Source organism: Pecten maximus, chromosome 4 (genome assembly GCF_902652985.1).
Source record: "Pecten maximus chromosome 4, xPecMax1.1, whole genome shotgun sequence".
In the NCBI taxonomy this organism is placed as follows: domain Eukaryota; kingdom Metazoa; phylum Mollusca; class Bivalvia; order Pectinida; family Pectinidae; genus Pecten; species Pecten maximus.
The window spans coordinates 13,768,780-13,795,222 of record NC_047018.1 but is presented as its reverse complement, the minus strand read 5'-3'; the positions used below and the strand labels follow the sequence as shown (position 1 = coordinate 13,795,222).

The following is a 26,443-nucleotide window of genomic DNA, read 5'->3' as shown; positions in this document are numbered from 1 at the left end:
TTCAGTGGCCAAGTCGACAAGGCGTTCGTGTTGTGGAGGTGGTCGATAAAAGAAGGGGTGTGTACTGTCAACATTTATTATGTACGCGTATGCAGATGAGGTGTAAAGCTCAGTGTAAAATATACAAGTGAATTTGATAAGATACGAATAGAAAAAAAGGCATGCTGATTTGGAATGGAACTGAAATATAAAGTGTCAATACAATAATGGTTGATAATGTTCAGTCTGTGATCTAACACTATATACAGAACACTATTATCATAACCAGTGCAAGGTGCGCAGTTCAATATCCAATAATATGTAGTTAGATATAAATTGCAAGTTTCACAATAATGATTGTTCACAGCTCTGCAAGTATAAGTGGAGGAGCGTGTGGATACTTTTAAGTTAAAGTGTGTTCAACTGGAATAGAAACAGTGAGGAGACAGTTTGGATGTTACTAGTTCCTGTTTTATTGGATTCGATCATTGGTTTACTAATTAAAACTGTATCTATTCTGTGTAGCTACATGTACATTTAATTTAAATACATATTAAACCACACAACTGATTACTGTAGTAAACCGATTCACCTAGATAAAAGTTATGAATGACTGAAACTGTAGTTAATTTGTTCTCTCGTCCCACATAAACGGTAACTGTAATAGTTGTACCGCCCTAGATAACCGGTAAAAGTAGTTAAATAAGTTTCCGACCCTACTTAACCTGTAACTGTGGTTAATTAGTGACCCCTCCCTATATAACTGGTAACCGTTAATGAGTTAACCGGTCCTCTCTTTAACTGGTAACCGTTAATGAGTTGTCCCTACCTACATAACTCGTAACTGTAGTTAATTAATTGTTCCTCCCAAAATAACTGGTAACTGTAGTTAATTAACTGTTCCTCCTTACATAACTGGTAACTGTGGTTAATTAGTTGGCCCTCCCTTCAAAACTGGTAACTGTAGTTAATGAGTTAACCAGCCCTCTCTTTAACTGGTAACTGTAGTTAATTAACTGTTCCTCCTTACATAACTGGTAACTGTGGTTAATTAGTTGGCCCTCCCTACATAACTGCTAACTCTAGTTAGTTAGTTAACCGACCCTCACTTTAACTGCTTACTGTAGTTAATTAGCCGTTCCTCCTTACATAACTGGTAACTGTGGTTAATTAATTGTTGATCCCTACATTATTGTTAACTGTAGTTATTTAATTGTTAATCCCTACATAACTTGTAGCTGTAGTTGTTCCTCCCAACTAACCTAATAATTTAGTTAAGTAATTGTCGTGTACATTTTAACCTACGACCACAAGGTTATACCACAGTGTTACTATATTTTGATTCAGGCGTGAAACCTTTATCTTACATGTTTACCAGAGCCTCATTCCCAGAGAATGCCACACGAAGATATATTTAACGTCGTAAATCGACGTCACAATGGTAGCCACTCAAGCCTGCATACCTTCGCGGCGGGAGGAACACATGTTATCATTAAAATGCTTTAATATTATCTATATACCCATCGGTGCCTAGTGAAAAGGCAGAAACTTATAATGATGGGCTATGCATAGTTATAGATAAATATAGCATAAATGTTGCAATGCATACTATATCAATAAAAATGTCAGGCTCACATGTATACGTATATTAGGGTAGTATGATATATTTAGCAAACAAACATCGACAACAATTAAAGGATGACAAGCAACAAACATACCCATCAGCTACTGCGGCGGTCCCAACGTGCAACATCGGAATGAAGGTTAAAGCGGCCGTGAGGGGTTGAGGGGGGACAGACAACTCTGTGTCCATTCCACCCCCATATCGTGGTAGGAAACCTCACTACCACCACCATATATAGCTCTACAAGTTTGTCACACATACACACATATATAGCTCCAGTATTGCCTCCGCCACCACACAAAGGACGCTTCCGTTCACAATACTTATGAATTCCAAACCAGACTAAGCACGTGAACAGTAGCAACGGGAGCTAATTGACAATATGATAATATTTAAACGTATAATTAATCAACCAATCAATCAACTGATAGATTAATCACGTGAAATATACAACTCTATGAACACACGTCCATCATTACAATAAATCATGAATGACCATTTTCCGAGATTAATTTGTTGTTTTTGGATGTCACCTGGTCGACTTGGCGCCCGGGTACAGCTGGCCGCTTTCTAACACCATCACGGCAGGTGGTCCCGGATACCACTCCTTAATGTATCTACACCGTACCCAATACTGTCAGTGTAGCGTTGTGACATCACGGCATAATCAACATCGTGATGGCGAATGCGTGTGTCATGTGACTTTGTTCCGGTGTGATGTTGACGACAACACGACAGTTCAAGATAGCTAAGCTTAAAGCCAGGCTTTCTCGCCTCAAATCCCAATTCCCATTGACAAACAGAACGTCGTCGGGTCTAACGGTTTCCGTGGTTGACAATTGAACCTGTGGTGGAAATGACCTATAGCAGCTTCCCGGGTCTGCTCCAGTCGTTAGTATATCGATCCAATGAACATGTGAAGGCGACACTTGGGGAGCTGGTGCCGCAAGAACGCACAGCGTACCTTGTCACACAAAGCTAAGCGGACTTGTCAGCGTGTACCTGCTAGCCAGCTCGACACTGGCTCTAAAAAAAGGCAGCTCGCTTACGAAAAATTCCAACTGTTCATACGTGCGCTATTGCTGCTACCTGACAAGTGTCAGAAGACATATACAGTTTTACACTTGCACAGCAGAAATCATGTCCGGTACATAACATGCTCACATTAACATCGATGAAAGGCAAACGTTGACCGTTGAGCGACTGATCGAGCGTAAAGCACAAGGCGTATCGTACATTATTGATACATTATCCCCAGTAATGTCTACGGCAGATCACATTAGACTAGCTGCTTATCACCCTGCCTGTTGCAAACATCCAGGTTTAACTAGGAACACCAGATTATCACCGACCACAAACTTGCAGTGCCGTACTTGCTCGACTGGAATCGACACAAATTTCCAAAGACATCGTTAATAAATAGTCGTCCAATCGTATTCATGGAAAGCCGGAGACGGCATATAACAGAGTATCAGAAAAAGGCGGGAATTCCCAGGGGAGCAGACGAGATTCTCCCGACAAAGGAAACCGATTCTCGTATCAAAGCTCCATCTTGTAGCATAGATATGTACAGGGAAATTGTGATAAACCAAGGACCATGATATTAACATCAATCAATGAAGTAAGAAATGGCCGGTGTCACGTTTCAAATTCTTCAAGACAAGACATCAGATGCCTGTAGCGTTCGTTGGAAATGTGGAGTAAAAGCATACACCACAATACTGATCAACATAGAATTTATTTTAGGCATTGATCAGGTGACTTTGTATGAACGATCACTTAGTGAGGCCCAGGGATTCTGATAGAGCTAGGCAGGTCCTACTCGACTGAGGAGCGGCCAGTCAGACGGACCACAATGCTGTGACAATGCGGGTATTACAGCACCTACCTCAGCAAGCTTTAGGCGAGACGAGAAAATGGTTTTGGAGACTGGTACGAATTCCTTATCACAAAAGTTGTTTACAGCACTTGGTCAGTAATAAAACATTTACATGTGAAGAATTAACAGGCTTATTCAATACAAAGCGAGACTAGAAATTCAACAAATGTTTTTTTTATCTATAGAAAGATAAGCTGATTTTTCATTGGTAACGTATTCAGCATAACAGGTTCATACAAATGGGTTTGGCTGTCATAGAGAAAGACTAAAGATTTAACCACGCAACAAATGCCAACACAATCAGCAGCCGATGAGACAGAAACAAAACTAATACGGACCTGTTGTCAGGGCTCTTAACACACAGAATAAGGTTTTCATTACATGTCAATTTCATGTCAACGTATAAAATCTATTGAAAACTGTTAATTTTTTAATCAATGAAACAATAAACTTCCGGATGACATGTTCTTCGTCGTTTACGTGTCGGCTCTATCCTAATGCTGCAGAACACATTTGAACGGAAGTACATCTGTGCAGATAATACACTGATTTAGACACAGGGTTGGTAACATTGAAGGATTTTATCTCAAAGTACAAAGCTTTGTTAGCTCGGCTCATCGTTTCACGAGCCTTTGAAGTTATCTAACAACAGATTCGATCAAAAGCATGTGTATATGTGTTGGTATAGATCAATGCTGACGTGTTTTATTCAGGAAGTAATGTGATGTGATCGGTTATGTGTGTGTATCTCTTATATCATACTAGTTCCGGAATCACAGTACCGTCATCGTTTATTTTCATATATATAACATTACACTCATTCCGGAATCACAGTACCTCCATCAATTATTTCTTTGTCTATTACAACAAAGTCAAACACAGATCTGCTGTCTCCCTAGTACTTTCGCGGCTACATCGTGCCACTCTTCAGGGGAGAAAGCAGATCTGTGTTTGACTTTTTATTTTATTTTGATTTACCGTCACATGGACACTTTAACTTTATTCTATATACAAATATATTTTTCAGAATGTTTATCCTTGTATGCACTTAATTACTTGTTACTCGTGATAGAGATGTATGTTATCAAAGGTTTAGCCACAGCTGTCATATATCACACTCTTAGATATGTTAAGCCTATCATACGTCATGTATGTATGCTTGCTGTTGATTGATTATGTTTTTTGTATAAATAAGCTGTAATAACGGGCCTCCATTCTCTATCCCTGATTGGTGATGCATCATGGTGGCAGTTGTCGTTAGCCGTATCACTGATGTTGTGTCGTCTACAAATGCTCTTTCTCTAAGACTGATGGATCGACTTGTTCTGAAATCTCACAGAATACGAGAAATCTCGAGACTTTGTGCATGTCGTAACAGAGTCTCTGATAAATACACAGTGTCAGAGAACGAAAATACCCGATAAGTCTATTCCTGATAAAGTTCTGGGAGTGAAAGGCACAGGAGATACCAGTAATCGTCACATTCATGAAAAATACAAGGTCCGAGAGAAAGGGCGAGCAGGAATCACCACATCCATGAAAAATACAAGGTCTGAGAGAAAGGGCGAGCAGGAATGATCACATCTATGAAAAATACAAGGTCCGAGAGAAAGGGCGAGCAGGAATCACCACATCCATGAAGAATACAAGGTCTGAGAGAAAGGGCGAGCAGGAATGATCACATTCATGAAAAATACAAGGTCTGAGAGAAAGGGCGAGCAGGAATGATCACATTCATGAAAAATACAAGGTCTGAGAGAAAGGGCGAGCAGGAATGATCACATCCATGAAAAATACAAGGTCTGAGAGAAAGGGCGAGCAGGAATGATCACATCTATGAAAAATACAAGGTCTGAGAGAAAGGGCGAGCAGGAATCACCACATCCATGAAGAATACAAGGTCTGAGAGAAAGGGCGAGCAGGAATGATCACAATTACGAGAAATACAAGGTTTGAGAGAAAGGGCGAGCAGGAATGATCACATTTATGAAAAATACAAGGTCTGAGAGAAAGGGCGAGCAGGAATGATCACATTCATGAAAAATACAAGGTCTGAGAGAAAGGGCGAGCAGGAATCATCACATTCATGAAAAATACAAGGTCTGAGAGAAAGGGCGAGCAGGAATGATCACATTCATGAAAAATACAAGGTCTGAGAGAAAGGGCGAGCAGGAGTCATCACATTCATGAAGAATACAAGATTTAAGAGAAAGGGCGAGCAGGAATTATCACAATTATGAAAAATACAAGGTCTGAGAGAAAGGGCGAGCAGGAGTCATCACATTCATGAAAAATACAAGGTCTGAGAGAAAGGGCGAGCAGGAGTCATCACATTCATGAAGGATACAAGATTTAAGAGAAAGGGCGAGCAGGAATGATCCCAATTATGAAAAATACAAGGTCTGAGAGAAAGGGCGACCAGGAATGATCACATTCATGAAGAATACAAGATTTAAGAGAAAGGGCGAGTAAGAATGATCACAATCCTATTAAGAAAATAGGATATGAGAAGGCTTAGCAAGAATAATAATATTCCTGATAGAACACAAAAAAGAATATAAAAGGAGAGAAGTAGTCATTATATTCATATAAAAAAGGTTAAGTATGAATCACCATATTCCAGTGAAAACACAAGTTATCAGAGAGAGGGAGAGCGGGTATCATCATATTTATAATACGAAAAGCAGGGTCACTGAGAAAGGTCTAGCAAGAATAACAATATTCCTGTTAAAGCAAAAGGTCTGGTCATATTACTGTTAAACCCTTACAATAGAGGATCTGATAGTGAGGATTGTTTTGAATTAGGCATGTTACTGCTAAACCGTAAAAACAAGATCTTAGAGCGACGAATAGATGAAATAATCATATTACTGTTCAACATTAAAAAAAAAGAAACATCATCTGAGACGAGTACCTCAAATAGCCATATCACTGATCAACGGTAAAAAAAATCTGAGAGTGAGGAATACATGACACCCTGGAATACATTAAACCGTCACATTACTATTAAACAGAAGGTCTTTGTGCGAGAAATACCTGGAATAGTCATATTCCTGGAAAAACCGAACGACGTCCGAGAGCTAGAGTCATATTGCTGATAAAACACTAGGTCTGGGAGACATAGCTACTACTATGCGATTACGTCTGGAAATAGATAGCCATATTGATTTCAGGGAACATGCCATTTTGTATTTAAGTGAAACTGATATGTGTCCTGTAGGATGTGTCAGGAGGACAATACAGCAATCCCGTCACACACGTCACAAAATTAACTCCCAATACAGCTAACGTGATCCAATCACGTTTTATTATGATATTTACTGACATTGTATTGATGAATGGAGTTCGTCATTGTTTTACGTCATCAACATCAATACCTATTACAAAGATCCCTATCGGTTTTTACAACCACACATACATGTACATGTGTGTTGATGACAATAATAACACGTTTTATACGTACATGTATTTGTTTTAATGAGTTCCACGATGTGCAATAGATAACAAGGACAAAACTGTTTGAGAAATATTTGATTTTAAGAAATGCGAACTTTACAGTTGGATATGATGATTCCTATTTGCACTTTGAATTTAAGTTGCATATTTGGTTTTTAAGAACGGTCTTCCTTTGTACGAGATGCATGCGGGTAGTGTACGTGTGTGTGTGTGTGTGTGTGTGTGTGTGTGTGTGTGTGTGTGTGTGTGTGTGTGTGTGTTTTAGGAGGCTCTGGTATGTTTGTGTTTATCTTCTTGGGATAGCCCGGAATGTCGATTTTATAGTGCTACCTCACTGAAACATACTGCCGACACCCAACAGGACACCCCGCCCGGTCGCATTATACTGATAACCAGTCGTCCCACTCCCAAACATTTTGAGCGCTAAGCAGGAGTAGCCACTATCATTCCTATAGATCTAATATGTCTCGCTGTTCTCGACCATGTTTGGCTGAATTATGACTTGCAGTTTTTGAGCAACGGATCTAAACTGAAAACTTTAAAGTGAAATGATAAATTAAGTGAAACTAAATTACTTTATCAAATTTATTTTGAAGAGTTTTAACACCTGTATAACATCTTCTAGAAGAACACGAAGAAAAACAAAAAACTGAACTGACTTTTAAATTCAATTGTATTTCATTTGGTTAAACAAAATATAGTGAATTTCGCAATTGTATTTCATTTTGAAGATTAGGCTGTAAGAATATATCAATTTCATTCATATTGTTTAAAAAAAAGTTGCAAAACATTATCTTTTTAAAATGTTTTATCAATTAAAGTGTATAAATCCTAACTGTTGAATTACATTTTCTAAATCACGGAAGGAAATACTATGTGTTTCAGGAAAAAACAAGGAGAGTAAAACCAGATGATGTCCGAAGGGTAAAGAATCTTATTATGTTTCATTAAGGAAACACGCAATATAAATCAGAGTTCCGACTGATGCCACGAGAACCACAGTAGCGATAAGGAAATTATTAGGGAATACAATTATAAGCACCACACCACTATAATAGATAAAATACAATATTTCCAAAGGAGCATCAACATCTCTCTCCTATCGTGTTCAGAGCAAGGTTATCAGCGCCGACATGAAAACATATCGGGTCTAAAAACAGTGGTCTTACCCTAAAAAGGAAAAGTCAGCAATTGTCGAGTCCACATGAAAACAAATAAGGTCTGAAATAGTGGTCTTACACTAAAATAAGGGAAAGTCTGTGATTGTGAAATCCAAACATTGAAGAGTATTCTTGGTCATATATAACAAATTTATCGAGTGTACAATAATCTTATGACAACGATATATATCTGAAAGAAAAAAAAAATGAAATAATTGGGAAAAACAAGTTATTTGTTGTATGGAAGACAAAAATTCGCCCAAGAGTGCTAGTGTTCATATTACAGTAAAGCTAAGATCAGCCAAGCTTCTCGCCAAACTATCTCAGAACCAAACATGTGCATTCATTTTGATTAAGAAATTCATCTATGTACAATTGATACAAGAGTATATATAGTTAATTTTTGAACTGTACAAGTTTATACCGTCATTTTTTCTAATTAACATTAACATGTATAAACAATACATATAGTTCTGTACACCTTTATAAGTGGTAGGTTTATCTCTAACCATATATAAAATGATAGCTATTGTTCTGTACACGTTTATACAATGTAAGAGGTAGCTTTATCTCCATCCATATAACAATAGCTAGCCATTTATAAAACAACATCACACAGAGCTTTATCCCAAAATTTACAGAGAATTCGTACATTCATATCTTACGTTAAACACAAGATCCCGTCCCCCCCCCCCCCCCCCCCCCCCCCCCCCCCCCCACACACACACAATAGGTTGATGACATAAAGATGATAAGTATATACGTACGTAAGTCACCTTCCCTTACACTGCCATTCCCAGTCACCACATCAGACTCGACGTATAGGGAGAACGTTCACTTACCAAATTATGCCATGTATAACCGTGATGGATGGTTCGGGATGCTTTGAGTTTATCAACTTCCTAATTATTTTCTTAGATAACCTATTTATCCGAAATGGATTTTCACGCAAAGCCCATCTAAAGTGCGACATCAATTTCTGCTTCTTATCAAGCGCTGTTAATTGGAGAGTTCCCCCAGTCTGTATAATATAAGTCTTTGAGAAATATTCAGAAAACGAGTTAATAATGATGTACAAATGTGAAGACGTGTAAACCCAATTAGGTGCAATGCAGTATAATATGTAATGTATCGGATCGAGATCTGACAATACCATTTGTGGGGAGTGTATTGTTTCAACCACCTGTTATACTGGCGACACGTACCCAGTGAAATAGATTTGTGAGTTAAAGCATGATACCGCGGAAATGTTCAAATCACAAGAATTTAATTATATGTCACGCCTGTACCGCTTTGTCAGTATAGTAAGTTTTAATCAAACTTGAAAATTCACTAAAACTACAGTATCGTTACAAAACCCCAAATCACCTCTACATTATTGAAGCACCCTGTATACATTATAGACACGTGTAAATATTGATGTATTGCAAAACAAACATCACATCTCGCAAAATCACTAATTCTCAAAACTCACTTTTTTTCTGAAAACTGAGAAGAAAATTGATCTTATTTATCATAAAATTTATTCCAGTTTGGCTATAAACTAATTTTTAAGTCAATTGGAGAAACAACAATTGTAAAATGGTTTTGTTTTAAAGTAAACAGTAATGATACAGTGAATGGTGTTTAAGGAAGTACATATGAGGGACAAAAGTCGTTCTATCATACCTCTAAAACAAAGTGCCGACGTATCTACTGTATGCATTTACTTTAAATTTTCTTTTTGTGCCCGTAAATGTACGACTACGCGCATGTGTAACGCTAGTTTGTATCAAGCGAAACATTATTTGTGAAAAACGTTTTTACTCTCAATTGTTAGTGTAGAACCTATCCCCAGTTGTTTACCCGAGCGACGTGTTCTCTTCACAATAGGTACAAGTAGGCCATTTATCATATACGTCTCATTGTTGGTGACGATTAGGAAAGTTCTGTACTGAGGAGAAAAATTAATGTTACATCCATCTTTCGCGTTGGTGACGCAAGACAAGAATCAATAACAGCCCTAGCTTTGACTGTAAGTTTAACATTTTTTTTATAGATTTTAACTTCACTGACATGTGGAAACTGGGAACCTTAAGAATCTCCGAGGCAATATTTCCTGTTTCTATGTGGTTTTGAAAATGAATCAATTTACAATTAATTAAGGAGTGTATTAATTATACAATAATGCATACAATTAGCCATTATAAAATCATTCGTAATGTTAATATTTGGGTATGGGAAGAATAATTGTTATACCAGAAAAAAAAAAAAAAACCCAGTTCAATGCGGTCGCCAGTGAAAAATAGAGTCCAAGTTATCAAAATCAAAACGGGTGATTATGTAGAAATCCGATATCTCTACTCCCAGTAAAGTATGTCAGATTTCTGTTACTACAGTGAGGAGAATCTATGACAGCTGGTATCAGCACAATGTGCCATGTTAACGAATCTTACACAATTTGATGACAGACTTTATGATATACAACAAATGTTGGCAGTTTGTGTAATCCGTGATGATCTTCTCTAGTTCTGTTATCTTAATGTTAAAGCTAAAAGGAATACATGTTATGTATTTAGTAACACGGACATCACACCTTCATGTTTAGTAACACAGGCATTAAACCTTCATGTATTTAGTAACACGGACACTGCACCTTTATCTATTTGGTTACACGGACATTACACGTTCATGTTTAGTAACACGGACATTACAACTTCATGTATTTAGTAACACATACACTGCACCTTTATCTATTTAGTAACACGGACATCACACCTTCATGTATTTAGTAACACGAATAGTACACCTTTGTACATTAAGAAACATGGATATTAAACCTTTTTGTATTTAGTAACATGGACTTTACACCTTTGTACATTTAGTAACATGGATATTAAACCTTTTTGTATTTAGTAACATGGACTTTACACCTTTATGTATAAATTTTAATAACAGACATTACACCTTCATATATTTAACAACACGGACATTACATCTCTTTTGTTTTAGTAAAATGCCTAAACGTCAATTCTAGAAAATCTAGAAATAAGGTCAAGTAAAGAGAGCTATAGATGGATGGTACACTAGCGCGGTGATTTAGTAAACAGCCGACTCAGTGTAGTGTCGTTTTAGGTTATATTTTGCCAATAATTGATTCGCGGCCAAGTTTAATTCGGTAACAGGTTAATGGCATCTTGTTATTCAGTTACACTCAACACATTAAAACGTTCTAGTTGATATCTGTACAGGGACCATGTACCGGTGTAAACATACAAACCTACATGTCTTATTAATATATATCACTTTACATGACCGTTAACTGTCCCGAATGAGTGTATCCTAACATTAATTCAATATTTATACCCAGCATAGCGTACACACAGATTGGCATCATGTTACTGTGCCACTCACACCCAGAATCTGGTTTCGTCTCCAAACAATAGTGGTTAGCTTATCGTGTTTTAAATAATAAATAATGTTCTGTATATAACAATAAATTACTGGAATGGTATTTCATATTATGCGTCTTTTAATCAATATATGAAACATTCAAGTATTAGTTTGGAGACAGGATTATTGATGTAATAAACAGCTGTCGTAATTTTAACGGCATAAAATGACTATTACGACAGTCGTAACGATAACTGTTCCGACAAATTCCTCGTAATGTCCCAGTATTGAATAATCTGACAACTGTTCCATATTGTCGTAATAGTGATTAATCCGACAACTGTTCCATATTGTCGTAATAGTGATTAATCCGACAACTGTTCCATATTGTCGTAATAGTGATTAATCCGACAACTGATCCGTATTGTCGTAATAATGACTGCCCGACAACATTCCCGTACATTCGTAAAACGCTGTCGTAGTGATGGCTGCCACGGCAACTGTCCCGTACTGTGGTAATAATGACTGTCCCGACAACTGTCCCGTACTGTGGTAATAATGACTGTCCCGACAACTGTCCCGTACTGTGGTAATAATGACTGTCCGACAACTGTCCCGTACTGTGGTAATAATGACTGTCCCGACAACTGTCCCGTACTGTGGTAATAATGACTGTCCCGACAACTGTCCCGTACTGTGGTAATAATGACTGTCCGACAACTGTCCCGTACTGTGGTAATAATGACTGTCCGACAACTGTCCGGTACTGTGGTAATAATGACTGTCCCGACGACTGTCCCGTACTGTGGTAATAATGACTGTCCGACAACTGTCCGGTACTGTGGTAATAATGACTGTCCGACAACTGTCCCGTACTGTGGTAATTATGACTGTCCCGACAACTGTCCCGTACTGTGGTAATAATGACTGTCCTGACAACTGTCCCGTACTGTGGTAATTATGACTGTCCCGACAACTGTCCCGTACTGTGGTAATAATGACTGTCCCGACAACTGTCCCGTACTGTGGTAATAATGACTGTCCGACAACTGTCCCGTACTGTGGTAATAATGACTGTCCGACAACTGTCCCGTACTGTGGTAATAATGACTGTCCGACAACTGTCTCGTACTGTGGTAATTATGACTGTCCCGACAACTGTCCCGTACTGTGGTAATAATGACTGTCCCGACAACTGTCCCGTAGTGTGGTAATAATGACTGTCCGACAACTGTCCCGTACTGTGGTAATAATGACTGTCCCGACAACTGTCCCGTACTGTGGTAATTATGACTGTCCCGACAACTGTCCCGTACTGTGGTAATAATGACTGTCCCGACAACTGTCCCGTACTGTAGTAATAATGACTGTCCGACAACTGTCCCGTACTGTGGTAATAATGACTGTCCCGACAACTGTCCCGTACTGTGGTAATAATGACTGTCCCGACGACTGTCCCGTACTGTGGTAATAATGACTGTCCCGACAACTGTCCCGTACTGTGGTAATAATGACTGTCCCGACAACTGTCCCGACGACTGTCCCGTACTGTGGTAATAATGACTGTCCCGACAACTGTCCCGTACTGTGGTAATAATGACTGTCCCGACAACTGTCCCGACAACTGCCCCGTACTGTGGTAATGTTGACTGTCCCGACGACTGTGCCGTACTGTGGTAATAATGACCGTCCCGACAACTGTCCCGTACTGTGGTAATAATGACTGTCCCGACAACTGTCCCGTACTGTGGTAATAATGACTGTCCCGACGACTGTCCCGTACTGTGGTAATAATGACTGTCCCGACAACTGTCCCGTACTGTGGTAATAATGACTGTCCCGACAACTGTCCCGTACTGTGGTAATAATGACTGTCCCGACAACTGTCCGGTACTGTGGTAATAATGACTGTCCCGACAACTGTCCGGTACTGTGGTAATAATGACTGTCCCGACAACTGTCCGGTACTGTGGTAATAATGACTGTCCCGACAACTGTCCCGTACTGTGGTAATAATGACTGTCCCGACAACTGTCCGGTACTGTGGTAATAATGACTGTCCCGACAACTGTCCGGTACTGTGGTAATAATGACTGTCCGACAACTGTCACGTACTGTGGTAATAATGACTGTCCGACAACTGTCCCGTCCTGTGGTAATAATGACTGTCCCGACAACTGTCCCGTACTGTGGTAATAATGACTGCCCCGACAACTGTCCCGTACTGTAGTAATAATGACTGTCCGACAACTGTCTCGTACTGTGGTAATAATGACTGTCCCGACAACTGTCTCGTACTGTGGTAATAATGACTGTCCCGACAACTGTCCCGTACTGTGGTAATAATGACTGTCCCGACAACTGTCCCGTACTGTGGTAATAATGACTGTCCGACAACTGTCTCGTACTGTGGTAATAATGACTGTCCCGACAACTGTCCCGTACTGTAGTAATAATGACTGTCCGACAACTGTCTCGTACTGTGGTAATAATGACTGTCCCGACAACTGTCTCGTACTGTGGTAATAATGACTGTCCCGACAACTGTCCCGTACTGTGGTAATAATGACTGTCCCGACAACTGTCCAGTACTGTGGTAATAATGACTGTCCTGACAACTGTCCCGTACTGTGGTAATAATGACTGTCCCGACAACTGTCCGGTACTGTGGTAATAATGACTGTCCCGACAACTGTCCGGTACTGTGGTAATAATGACTGTCCCGACAACTGTCCCGTACTGTGGTAATTATGACTGTCCCGACAACTGTCCGGTACTGTGGTAATAATGACTGTCCCGACAACTGTCCCGTACTGTGGTAATAATGACTGTCCCGACAACTGTCCGGTACTGTGGTAATAATGACTGTCCCGACAACTGTCCGGTACTGTGGTAATAATGACTGTCCCGACAACTGTCCGGTACTGTGGTAATAATGACTGTCCCGACAACTGTCCGGTACTGTGGTAATAATGACTGTCCCGACAACTGTCCCGTACTGTGGTAATAATGACTGTCCCGACAACTGTCCGGTACTGTGGTAATAATGACTGTCCCGACAACTGTCCGGTACTGTGGTAATAATGACTGTCCCGACAACTGTCCCGTACTGTGGTAATAATGACTGTCCCGACAACTGTCCCGGTACTGTGGTAATAATGACTGTCCCGACAACTGTCCGGTACTGTGGTAATAATGACTGTCCCGACAACTGTCCCGTACTGTGGTAATAATGACTGTCCCGACAACTGTCCGGTACTGTGGTAATAATGACTGTCCCGACAACTGTCCGGTACTGTGGTAATAATGACTGTCCCGACAACTGTCCCGTACTGTGGTAATAATGACTGTCCCGACAACTGTCCGGTACTGTGGTAATAATGACTGTCCCGACAACTGTCCGGTACTGTGGTAATAATGACTGTCCCGACAACTGTCCCGTACTGTGGCAATAATGACTGTCCCGACAACTGTCCAGTACTGTGGTAAAAATGACTGTCCTGACAACTGTCCCGTACTGTGGTAATAATGACTGTCCCGACAACTGTCCGGTACTGTGGTAATAATGACTGTCCCGACAACTGTCCCGTACTGTGGTAATAATGACTGTCCGACAACTGTCCCGTACTGTGGTAATAATGACTGTCCCGACAACTGTCCCGTACTGTGGTAATAATGACTGTCCCGACAACTGTCCCGACAACTGTCCCGTACTGTGGTAATAATGACTGTCCCGACAACTGTCCCGTACTGTGGTAATAATGACTGTCCTGACAACTGTCCCGTACTGTGGTAATAATGACTGTCCCGACAACTGTCCCGACAACTGTCCCGTACTGTGGTAATAATGACTGTCCTGACAACTGTCCCGTACTGTGGTAATAATGACTGTCCCGACAACTGTCCCGACAACTGTCCCGTACTGTGGTAATAATGACTGTCCCGACAACTGTCCCGTACTGTGGTAATAATGACTGTCCCGACAACTGTCCCGTACTGTGGTAATAATGACTGTCCCGACAACTGTCCCGTACTGTAGTAATAATGACTGTCCCGACAACTGTCCCGACAACTGTCCCGTACTGTAGTAATAATGACTGTCCCGACAACTGTCCCGACAACTGTCCCGTACTGTGGTAATAATGACTGTCCTGACAACTGTCCCGTACTGTGGTAATAATGACTGTCCCGACAACTGTCCGGTACTGTGGTAATAATGACTGTCCCGACAACTGTCCCGTACTGTGGTAATAATGACTGTCCGACAACTGTCCCGTACTGTGGTAATAATGACTGTCCCGACAACTGTCCCGTACTGTGGTAATAATGACTGTCCCGACAACTGTCCCGACAACTGTCCCGTACTGTGGTAATAATGACTGTCCGACAACTGTCCCGTACTGTGGTAATAATGACTGTCCGACAACTGTCCCGTACTGTGGTAATAATGACTGTCCCGACAACTGTCCCGTACTGTGGTAATAATGACTGTCCGACAAATGTCCCGTACTGTGGTAATAATGACTGTTCCGACAACTGTCCGGTACTGTGGTAATAATGACTGTCCGACAAATGTCCCGTACTGTGGTAATAATGACTGTCCCGACAACTGTCCGGTACTGTGGTAATAATGACTGTCCGACAAATGTCCCGTACTGTGGTAATAATGACTGTCCCGACAACTGTCCGGTACTGTGGTAATAATGACTGTCCGACAACTGTCCCGTTCTGTGGTAATAATGACTGTCCTGACAACTGTCCCGTACTGTGGTAATAATGACTGTCCCGACAACTGTCCCGTACTGTGGTGATAATGACTGTCCCGACAACTGTCCCGTACTGTGGTAATAATGACTGTCCGACAACTGTCCCGTACTGTGGTAATTATGACTGTCCCGACGACTGTCCCGTACTGTGGTAATAATGACTGTCCCGACAACTGTCCCGTACTGTGGTAATAATGACTGTCCCGACAACTGTCCCGACAACTGTCCCGTACTGTGGTAATAATGACTGTCCCGACAACTGTCCCGTACTGTGGTAATAATGACTGTCCCGACGACTGTCCCGTACTGTGGTAATAATGACTGTCCCGACAACTGTCCCGTACTGTGGTAATAATGACTGTCTCGACGACTGTCCCGTACTGTGGTAATAATGACTGTCCCGACAACTGTCCCGTACTGTGGTAATAATGACTGTCCCGACAACTGTCCCGACAACTGTCCCGTACTGTGGTAATAATGACTGTCCCGACAACTGTCCCGTACTGTGGTAATAATGACTGTCCCGACGACTGTCCCGTACTGTGGTAATAATGACTGTCCCGACAACTGTCCCGTACTGTAGTAATAATGACTGTCCCGACGACTGTCCCGTACTGTGGTAATAATGACTGTCCCGACAACTGTCCCGTACTGTGGTAATGTTGACTGTCCCGACAACTGTCCCGTACTGTGGTAATAATGACTGTCCGACAACTGTCTCGTACTGTGGTAATAATGACTGTCCCGACAACTGTCCCGACAACTGTCCCGTACTGTGATAATAATGACTGTCCCGACAACTGTCCCGTACTGTGGTAATAATGACTGTCCGACAACTGTCCCGTACTGTGGTAATAATGACTGTCCCGACAACTGTCCCGTACTGTGGTAATAATGACTGTCCGACAACTGTCCCGTACTGTGGTAATAATGACTGTCCCGACAACTGTCCCGTACTGTGGTAATAATGACTGTCCCGACAACTGTCCCGTACTGTGGTAATAATGACTGTCCCGACAACTGCCACGTACTATCGTAATAGTGTTTGCCCTTACAACTGTTCCGTGATGTCGTAATAATTGCAGTCTTGACAACTGTCCCATATTGGCTTAATAATGACTGTCCCGACAGCTGCCACATACTGTCGTAATAAAGATTGTTATATAAGGTTGTTAAACTCCCTATACAAACTATAACAAAAAATAAGCATCAGTTTCGCTATTTTATGTAGCAAACAGAAAACAGCTTCCCTGGCGCGCTCTTTTAATTTTTACTTTCCGACCTCGTGTGATGCCAATGTTGTAGCATTTCTTATTTCTCGCGTGGGTGGTCGGGTGGCACAGTGGTAACTCCCCAATCGGACGTGAAAAGGTATAGGGTCACCTGCCCGACCACGTGGTTTTCTCCGGGTACGCCGGTTTTCTCCCACAGTAAGACCCCCAGCGTACTGCCATCCGAGCCAACAAGCGTGATTAATATAAGTTAATATAACCTGTTTCGCAATTGTTGTAAAATAAATATTGCATATCCCCATCTTAGACTTGATGTAACAATGTATGTAAAATGTATATATACATTATTGATATCCTTACGTCGTTAATAAAACGGCCTTATTTCAATTCAATTTGGTGTTTGTTAATTTATTATGTGTTACAAGTCTAACAAGCTTGCCATGGGAATAGAGGAATCATCTATAAAGTTTACATTTACATTGAAATTTTTTGCGATCCGGATTAAACTTGCAATTTGATTGGATGATGTTTCAAGCGTCTGCGGGACCATGCACAAAATATTGACGTATGCCAGCTGGTTCCTGATTCTGGTGTAAACAAGCATGAAAGGTTCAACCCGATTTACTTCTTACGATGAATAACATTTGACAAAATATTGAATGACAAGGACCGCAAAAACACTGCCAACGTAATCAAGGTTATTGTTAGGATGCTGGAAGATTATTTTGCCAATTCCAATAGTCTACAACATTAACATTGGATGATCTGCTAACTTACAATGTCGAAAACTTCAGCACATTCATTTTAGTGTTGTGTTCTCAACATTACAGCAGATAGAAGTAAGTCTTGAATAACAAAACAGCTATTGACTGGGGCTGAGGGACACAGTGATTTTTTAGCACCGTTAACCCTGACTATTGCCCTCCGCTTCGCGTCGGTTACGTAGGGCAATAGTCAGGATCTTTGGTATTATCAAAATCGCTGTTGCCCTCAGCCCCAGTCAATAATTGTATACTGTTCCAACAACTGTCCCGTACTGTCATTATTAACAGCCGAGTCTTCACTGTGTCATCCGAGACAAGCAAATAAGCTAACAATGCACGTGTAAATTGAGACGATCGGCCTTTTGTCTGTAATCTATTTTAAACTCGTTCCTAGTCATAATGCCATAAATTAATAATGGATTAAAATGTATGGCTGATTGGTTGGACAGTACCATACACAGCTAAACTAATGAATAATTAAAACTGATCACTGCGTGCAATGGGCTCCGCATGACTGGCCACGATTTGATACTGTACCCAAATGTTCTGCATAGTTAGCTTTTAATGATGCTCCTTGAAGTGAAGGAGGAATTTCCAGGAAAAAGGTAACCAAAGACAGTTTTAAAAAGTATGAAAATTTAATATATTTATAAGTTTTGGGTTGCCCTAAATACCGACCGTTAGTTAAGTAAATGTCATCACATAAAGATTGTCAGCATGGCACATTAATCAAGTATGCAGAGAAATGGTTGGTGAATTTATAACGGTAATAATCGAATCAATTGTATATATATGTTATACAACATTAACATACTAGTAGTAGAGACGTGCTTATTCCTGGAACGTTAATGGAAACGGTCGTCAACTGTGACGTTTGATCAGAAACACGAATACACGACTGTAGTGACACAGTATAGACGGATTGAATAGGGAACTAGATCCTGTTTATTTGATTTAGGAACACGCTTTCAATGTGAAAAAAACCTCTGCACAAATCGACATAGAACATGTACGAATCAACCAAAAACTCCAGGATTTACAACACCTTAATGTCGCTATCAATGATACCATTTAACATGGTATTTGTAGGATGTTTACCATCGCCGTCATGTTTACAATTGATATGTTTACTATTGAAAATATTTACTATTGTTAAATGTTTACTATTTGTTTTATGTTTAATATTGATAGTCTGGAAGTAATCTGTCATTTGTGTCAGTAAACTATATTGTTTGTCAGCTGTCCATCAGGACAATCCTGTTATTGTCCTCACCAAAACTGTTAACAAGTACTGATTAGGGCGGTCGGGTGGAATAGGTAAACACTCGCCTTTCACCTACACTAAGACCCCACGTGCACTTTTATCCGAACTAACAAACGTGATTAATATGCCAGTTAGTTGATATAACTTGTCTCGTAAATGATGCGAAATAGATAAAGCTTATATTTATTTAATGATTTGAAGAAGAAATGAAATGGCATCCAACTGGTATTAACAGGTGACAAAAGACTTGACTGGCACAAGTTTCACATAAACATTTTCATCACACTATTTTTCTTATGACATGTATCCTTATGTTCGAGTCAATTGTCCGATGGCAAACTAATCGTAATACCCATTGATTGTATTACAGTAAGATTTCCCATAAATAAACTGACATTATGTATTCATATAGTCAATTGTGAAAATTACAACAGGGAAACAGATTAGAGAAATCACATATAGTAACTCACCGTTGTGGAGGTGCATTTCAAAACTTCCTTAACGAGTTGACACCCGATGATCAGGAAGACTACCGTCAGAACTAGAACAGCCGAGAATTACACATTTCAACAATGAATACCTAGAGGTATTTATATAAACATTGATGATATCATACCATTCCGTCGACGTTGCATATTTATCCAGAAATAGATGCGCCTAGAGATCGATCTATATCTCACGAACTTTATAATCAATTCGATATAGCATCACATACTTGTGCTTGAAGGCCAAAACTCCAATTTCCAATTAATTTGCTTTCAAATATTCATGAATGGCATTGTTGAGTGGGCCTACCTTTTCGATATATGGTTTTATTGATGACGCAACAGATAACAATGTTGTGTCTGTTTGGTGTTTATTTTTTGATGTATTCGGAGTTTGTAATACGTCAGCTTTGCCGATGTGTATCTCCTTGGTTAGTCAGCAATAGTTTGTTCGATTATTGATTAACAAGGGGTGGTATTGTTCGACAAATTCCAGAAATTCAGTTCAACATTTCCTTGGGGATGTGCACCATTACAATATTAGTTATCATACGAACTGTACTAGGTTATTATACGTACATGGTACACATTGTCCCACATACCAAGGTCTGTAGAACATGGGTACGTAATTCCGTACAGTACGTGAATTCCAACACCTGATATTTTTTTCCGTCCCTCCCCCTCCCCCTCCCCCTCCAAGTGGCCGAGGTCTGTACTTTTTTTGCTAACATTCGTCGTACTTTTGCCATTTTACATTAACACTTAAGATTAAGTTCGTTTTGAAAATCTGACTTTGAAATCGATTGCTATGACTCTTCAGAGACCAGAATTACACGTGTAGTAGCGTGGGGTAGCAGCAAATGGACACGGTCCCGATGATAGTGGACTAAAGTGTACCTCGCGTTGTGTTTACTGTTTGATCGTTCAATTGTCTGTGTCCATTTCTCACCCCTCCCACGCTACCGTGGTTCAATATCCATTCCGGCGGGATGCCACGGGAAATAATACTAAAAGTCCCAAGTAAGTTTCAACATTTAATAAACTTCTCTAAAACTTAACATGTAACGAGATTATATATATACAAAAAGAGGTAAGTGCTATATCTGTTATACCATATTGGCTTTTAAAATCACTAAGAAGGCAGTTATGCGGTTTCTACTATACACAGTTATCGCCCTTTATACTCTAATGTTAAAGGCGCGTTCGACATATCCTCAGATAATTACTGTAGTATACACATCGAATATATTTACAATTTATACAAAATATACAGGGCTAACGTCTGGTACATTTTTCCTAACTTTATACAATGTCTACATCTTGAGTCTGGTTTTAATTTCCTCCCTTCCCAACCCGCTAAGTTGGCGGAGTGACAAACCACCCTAACTTTTCATATCTTTAAACTTTCCCAACTTATATCTAACTTCCGGTCCGATCTGGGCAGTTCCGTTTGGATGCTTGCCCTTATATTATATTTTTCCTGAAATTAATCTCTTCTCTGATTTACAATGTCATTCCTATAAATGAATATAATTCCTATTTTATATTATGAGCAGACTGTTAGCCTAATAAATCGGAACCAACATTGTTACTTGGGCTAGTAAGGCTAGCCCTACCCGGACAAGCCGGGGTGGGTAAATATTCTACCCCATATTATAGTGGTGAATGGAAAGGCAGGGCCTCTCCTAAGCACTCACCTGTTAGGCTGTTTTCAAGCCTCCAGACTGATTTGAACGTGCAATACACGAGCTTTTATAAGTCCCGCCAATGTGTCTGCGGATACGATTAGCGGACTATGGACCAATCAGAATCTACCTTTCACACCTCGTTCCTCCTTCCGGTAAAATGGCCGACCCGGCAACATGCCTGGCCTATGTGTAGAACATCCATCTTCGATATGGCTAATTTAACGGCTGTGGCTCCTGAATACCGTCATGATTCAAGTTGGTTTCATCTCCGCTAACTAGCGAATACTCGATTAGGAGCTGACAACTCCCGGTAAGCATGCAATACGACTCTGTTTATCGTCAGACCTGTGACCCAGTTTCGCTAACTGTTACACACGTAATTATATGACTCGCATTGTCAGTATTGTACATAATGTACATGTTAATTGTAATCAAACTCCATTTTTTTTAGTATTTTTTTTCCGGAAAAACCCCACCCCCACTTGATAATATGGAAGCCCACCGTATACACTTATATAGACATGTATACATGTAAATATTGATGCTTTGCAAAACAAATATCAAAATACGCAAAATCTCTAATTCTTAAAATTGACATAAGTATGTCATTTGTACCTTAAACTCACTCTATCTGAAAAGTGAGAAGAAAATATATCTGAATTATGAATGTATTCACATACCTATTTGGCTATTTGGTTATCTATTGGAGAAGCAATACAGATTTTACACCAATTTCTCAAAATCTAAGTTTTTAACAAAAAAAAAAAAAAAAAAAAAAAATAAAGCAAATATTAAACTTCATGCAATCTGTAGGATACGTTGATATGTCCTTAATACAATACCATTATATTTCAGATTTGGTTGAAATAAAATTTGATACTTTTTGAGAAAATGAGCTAAACACAAATCTTTAAATTCCATATTTCACGAAAACCTGGATTCCAGAATCATATTCCGTAAATAAAGACTGCGTTGTCCACTGTGTGTGTGATACCTATATTAAAACTTTGATTTAATTTGGACTTTTGAGTACCTGAACTAAACGCAAAACTTTGAAGTGAAATGTTGTCGTTGCCAGGGGAAAATAACACCATATCTCGCTTCGCGACTTCGTCGTAAGGGAGACAAAACTTATCAGTCATAACAATGAGCATTAATCTAGACAAACGTCATACTTATACACGTCCAACTTTATACTTATACAACAAACACGTCCAACTTTATACTTATACAACAAACACGTCCAACTTTATACTTATACAACAAACACGTCCAACTTTATACTATAACAACAAACACGTCCAACTTTATACTATAACAACAAACACGTCCAACTTTATACTATAACAACAAATACGTCCAACTTTATACTATAACAACAAACACGTCCAACTTTATACTTTATACAACAAACATGTCCAATTTTATACTATAACAACAAACATGTCCAACTTATACAACAAACACGTCCATCTTTATACTTATACAACAAACTCGTCCATCTTTATACTTATACAACAAACTCGTCCAACTTTATACTTATACAACAAACTCGTCCAACTTTATACTTATACAACAAACACGTCCAACTTTATACTATAACAACAAACACGTCCAACTTTATACTTTATACAACAAACATGTCCAATTTTATACTTATACAACAAACACGTCCATCTTTATACTTATACAACAAACTCGCCCAACTTTATACTTATACAACAAACTCGTCCAACTTAATGCTAAAACGTTCCCAGTCCCCCGTCATAAGTCGGCATAACGGGAACAAGGCATTAGATATCGAACCAGCTGGGCTATGTAAACACCGCGGGTTGAGGAATGAAATCAGATCCGTATGTAAAGATTGACATTTTTAATCTATCAACACATGATATATTTAATCGTTTTACTACTGTTGATAAATTTCGTTGTCTTCATTGTTGACACGTTCGCCGCAGCATATTGACCATGGGGATAATAAAATATTAAAAGTATTTTCATTAAAAAACAATACCAATCATGTATATCATGTGTGTTATCTTTCAATCATATACAACTTAAAGAATTTCCTACACTTGAAGACAATATTGATTTGATTTGATTTTGTTATTTGAGTTTTGATGACAAGATCGTCATGACGTGGTAGAGTCCTCATACAGTGTTAAGTTGTTAGAATGTGCACGACGTCTTACACAAGGTCATTTGAAGGTTACGACCAATTTTAGAGCCTGTAGCGAGTATTTGCCTCTGCTGTAGCATATATTTAGAATCCGAGATTTTCTATAAATGCGGTAAAGGAAAGATCGCCAAGTAAAGAAGCGAATAGGGCCCATTTACTGGACAAAGCACGAGAGACTTTACTAATAAACAGTCGACTTCAAAATGTCCAGCCGTAAGGCGTCCGTAGCGGCATAGGTTATTGACGAGAAACTTGGGAAATATTGTGGAACAGAATACCACATGTATCTGACAAAGTAACCGAGCTTGTGGATCTAAATCCTTTGGACTGTGCTTTAGATTAATGATATTGGTAGGGACTCGGCTTGCGGAATCACAAAAGAACGAAATGGGTTTAAATAATAGTCACACTACATGTACCCGATATAAAACGGTAACTATCAATATAATCAATATCCAGCTATACAAAGAGAAAATTTACATGTCATTGTTGACTTTGTGCCACAGCTATGAGGAGAAACTATTGATTCATATTAATCTTGACATCTGATTTCTCAATATAGAGGCGGTCTTTGTAGAAGGAATCGCAGTGTTACATTATATAAACCATTACTCATACAGTAAGTTATAGGTTCAGGGAGTCCAACGTGTTCTGTATGTCACGTCCGAAGTCTGGTTTCAAGTATCGCGAAGATAGTTCACTTTGGAGGACACCAGTTAGTAAAACCTCCTACAGTCCTAAAGTTATTTATAGATTGTGATTTCATTATGTTCCTTGCACGTTTCGGTTTCTAGTTCTAGCTTCGCGTTCTTACCACTTTTGAAACATTTTGTTTTTGAAAATCAGTTAGAAAGGACAGTTTTATTCCGATGACTAGTTGACACCGGTAAAGGTGACTGAGACTGTTGGACACTTGTAGGGTGATGGACACGAATTGTTGGACAATAGTAGGATGACGGACAATGACTGTTGGACAATAGTAGGATGACGAACATGGACTGTTGGACAATAGTAGGATGACGGACAATGACTGTTGGACAATAGTAGGATGACGGACAATGACTGTTGGACAATAGTAGGATGACGGACAAGGACTGTTGGACAATAGTAGGATGACGGATAAGGACTGTTGGATAATAGTAGGATGACGGACAAGGAATGTTGGACAATAGTAGGGTGACGAACATGGACTGTTGGACAATAGTAGGATGACGGACAATGACTGTTGGACAATAGTAAGTTGACGAACAATGACTGTTGGACAATAGTAGGATGACGGACAAGGACTGTTGGACAATAGTAGGATGACGGACAAGGACTGTTGGACAATAGTAGGGTGACGAACATGGACTGTTGGACAATAGTAGGATGACGGACAAGGACTGTTGGACAATAGTAGGATGACGGACAAGGACTGTTGGACAATAGTAGGATGACTGACGATGACTGTTGGACAATAGTAGGATGACGGATAAGGACGGTTGGACAATAGAAGTGTGACGGACAAGGACTATTGGACAATAGTAGGATGACGAACATGGACTGTTGGACAATAGTAGGATGACGGACGATGACTGTTGGACAATAGTAGGATGACGGATAAGGACGGTTGGACAATAGAAGTGTGACGGACAAGGACTATTGGACAATAGTAGGATGACGAACATGGACTGTTGGACAATAGTAGGATGACGAACATGGACTGTTGGACAATAGTAGGATGACGGATAAGGACGGTTGGACAATAGAAGTGTGACGGACAAGGACTATTGGACAATAGTAGGATGACGGACAAGGACTGTTGGACAATAGTAGGATGACTGACGATGACTGTTGGACAATAGTAGGATGACGGATAAGGACGGTTGGACAATAGAAGTGTGACGGACAAGGACTATTGGACAATAGTAGGATGACGAACATGGACTGTTGGACAATAGTAGGATGACGGACGATGACTGTTGGACAATAGTAGGATGACGGATAAGGACGGTTGGACAATAGAAGTGTGACGGACAAGGACTGTTGGACAATAGTAGGATGACGAACATGGACTGTTGGACAATAGTAGGATGACGAACATGGACTGTTGGACAATAGTAGGATGACGGACAATGACTGTTGGACAATAGTAGGATGACGGATAAGGACTGTTGGATAATAGTAGGATGACGGACAAGGACTGTTGGACAATAGTAGGGTGACGAACATGGACTGTTGGACAATAGTAGGGTGACGAACAAGGACGGTTGGACAATAGTAGGATGACGGATAAGGACGGTTGGACAATAGAAGTGTGACGGACAAGGACTATTGGACAATAGTAGGATGACGAACATGGACTGTTGGACAATAGTAGGATGACAGACGATGACTGTTGGACAATAGTAGGATGACGGATAAGGACGGTTGGACAATAGAAGTGTGACGGACAAGGACTGTTGGACAATAGTAGGATGACGAACATGGAGTGTTGGACAATAGTAGGATGACGAACATGGACTGTTGGACAATAGTAGGATGACGGACAATGACTGTTGGACAATAGTAGGATGACGGATAAGGACTGTTGGATAATAGTAGGATGACGGACAA

At 39.9% G+C, this 26,443-nt stretch overlaps 1 protein-coding gene across 4 annotated transcripts in view; it reads right to left on the bottom strand.

Annotated features, from left to right (window-relative positions):
- The window catches only part of LOC117325305 (potassium voltage-gated channel subfamily B member 2-like), a 184,738-nt gene that overhangs the window by 89,885 nt on the left and 68,410 nt on the right, over positions 1 to 26,443 (bottom strand). Inside the window, exon 1 of one of the 4 annotated variants that reach the window (XM_033881425.1) lies at positions 1,698 to 2,486. The exons of 1 other annotated variant lie outside the window; for it this stretch is intronic. In XM_033881425.1, coding sequence (XP_033737316.1) covers positions 1,698 to 1,792 — 95 coding nt within the window. In that variant the 5' untranslated portion in view covers positions 1,793 to 2,486. Of the gene's footprint in view, positions 1 to 1,697; positions 2,487 to 26,443 lie in introns of those variants that run through there. 2 more of the 4 variants (XM_033881422.1, XM_033881424.1) reach the window with 2 other exon arrangements.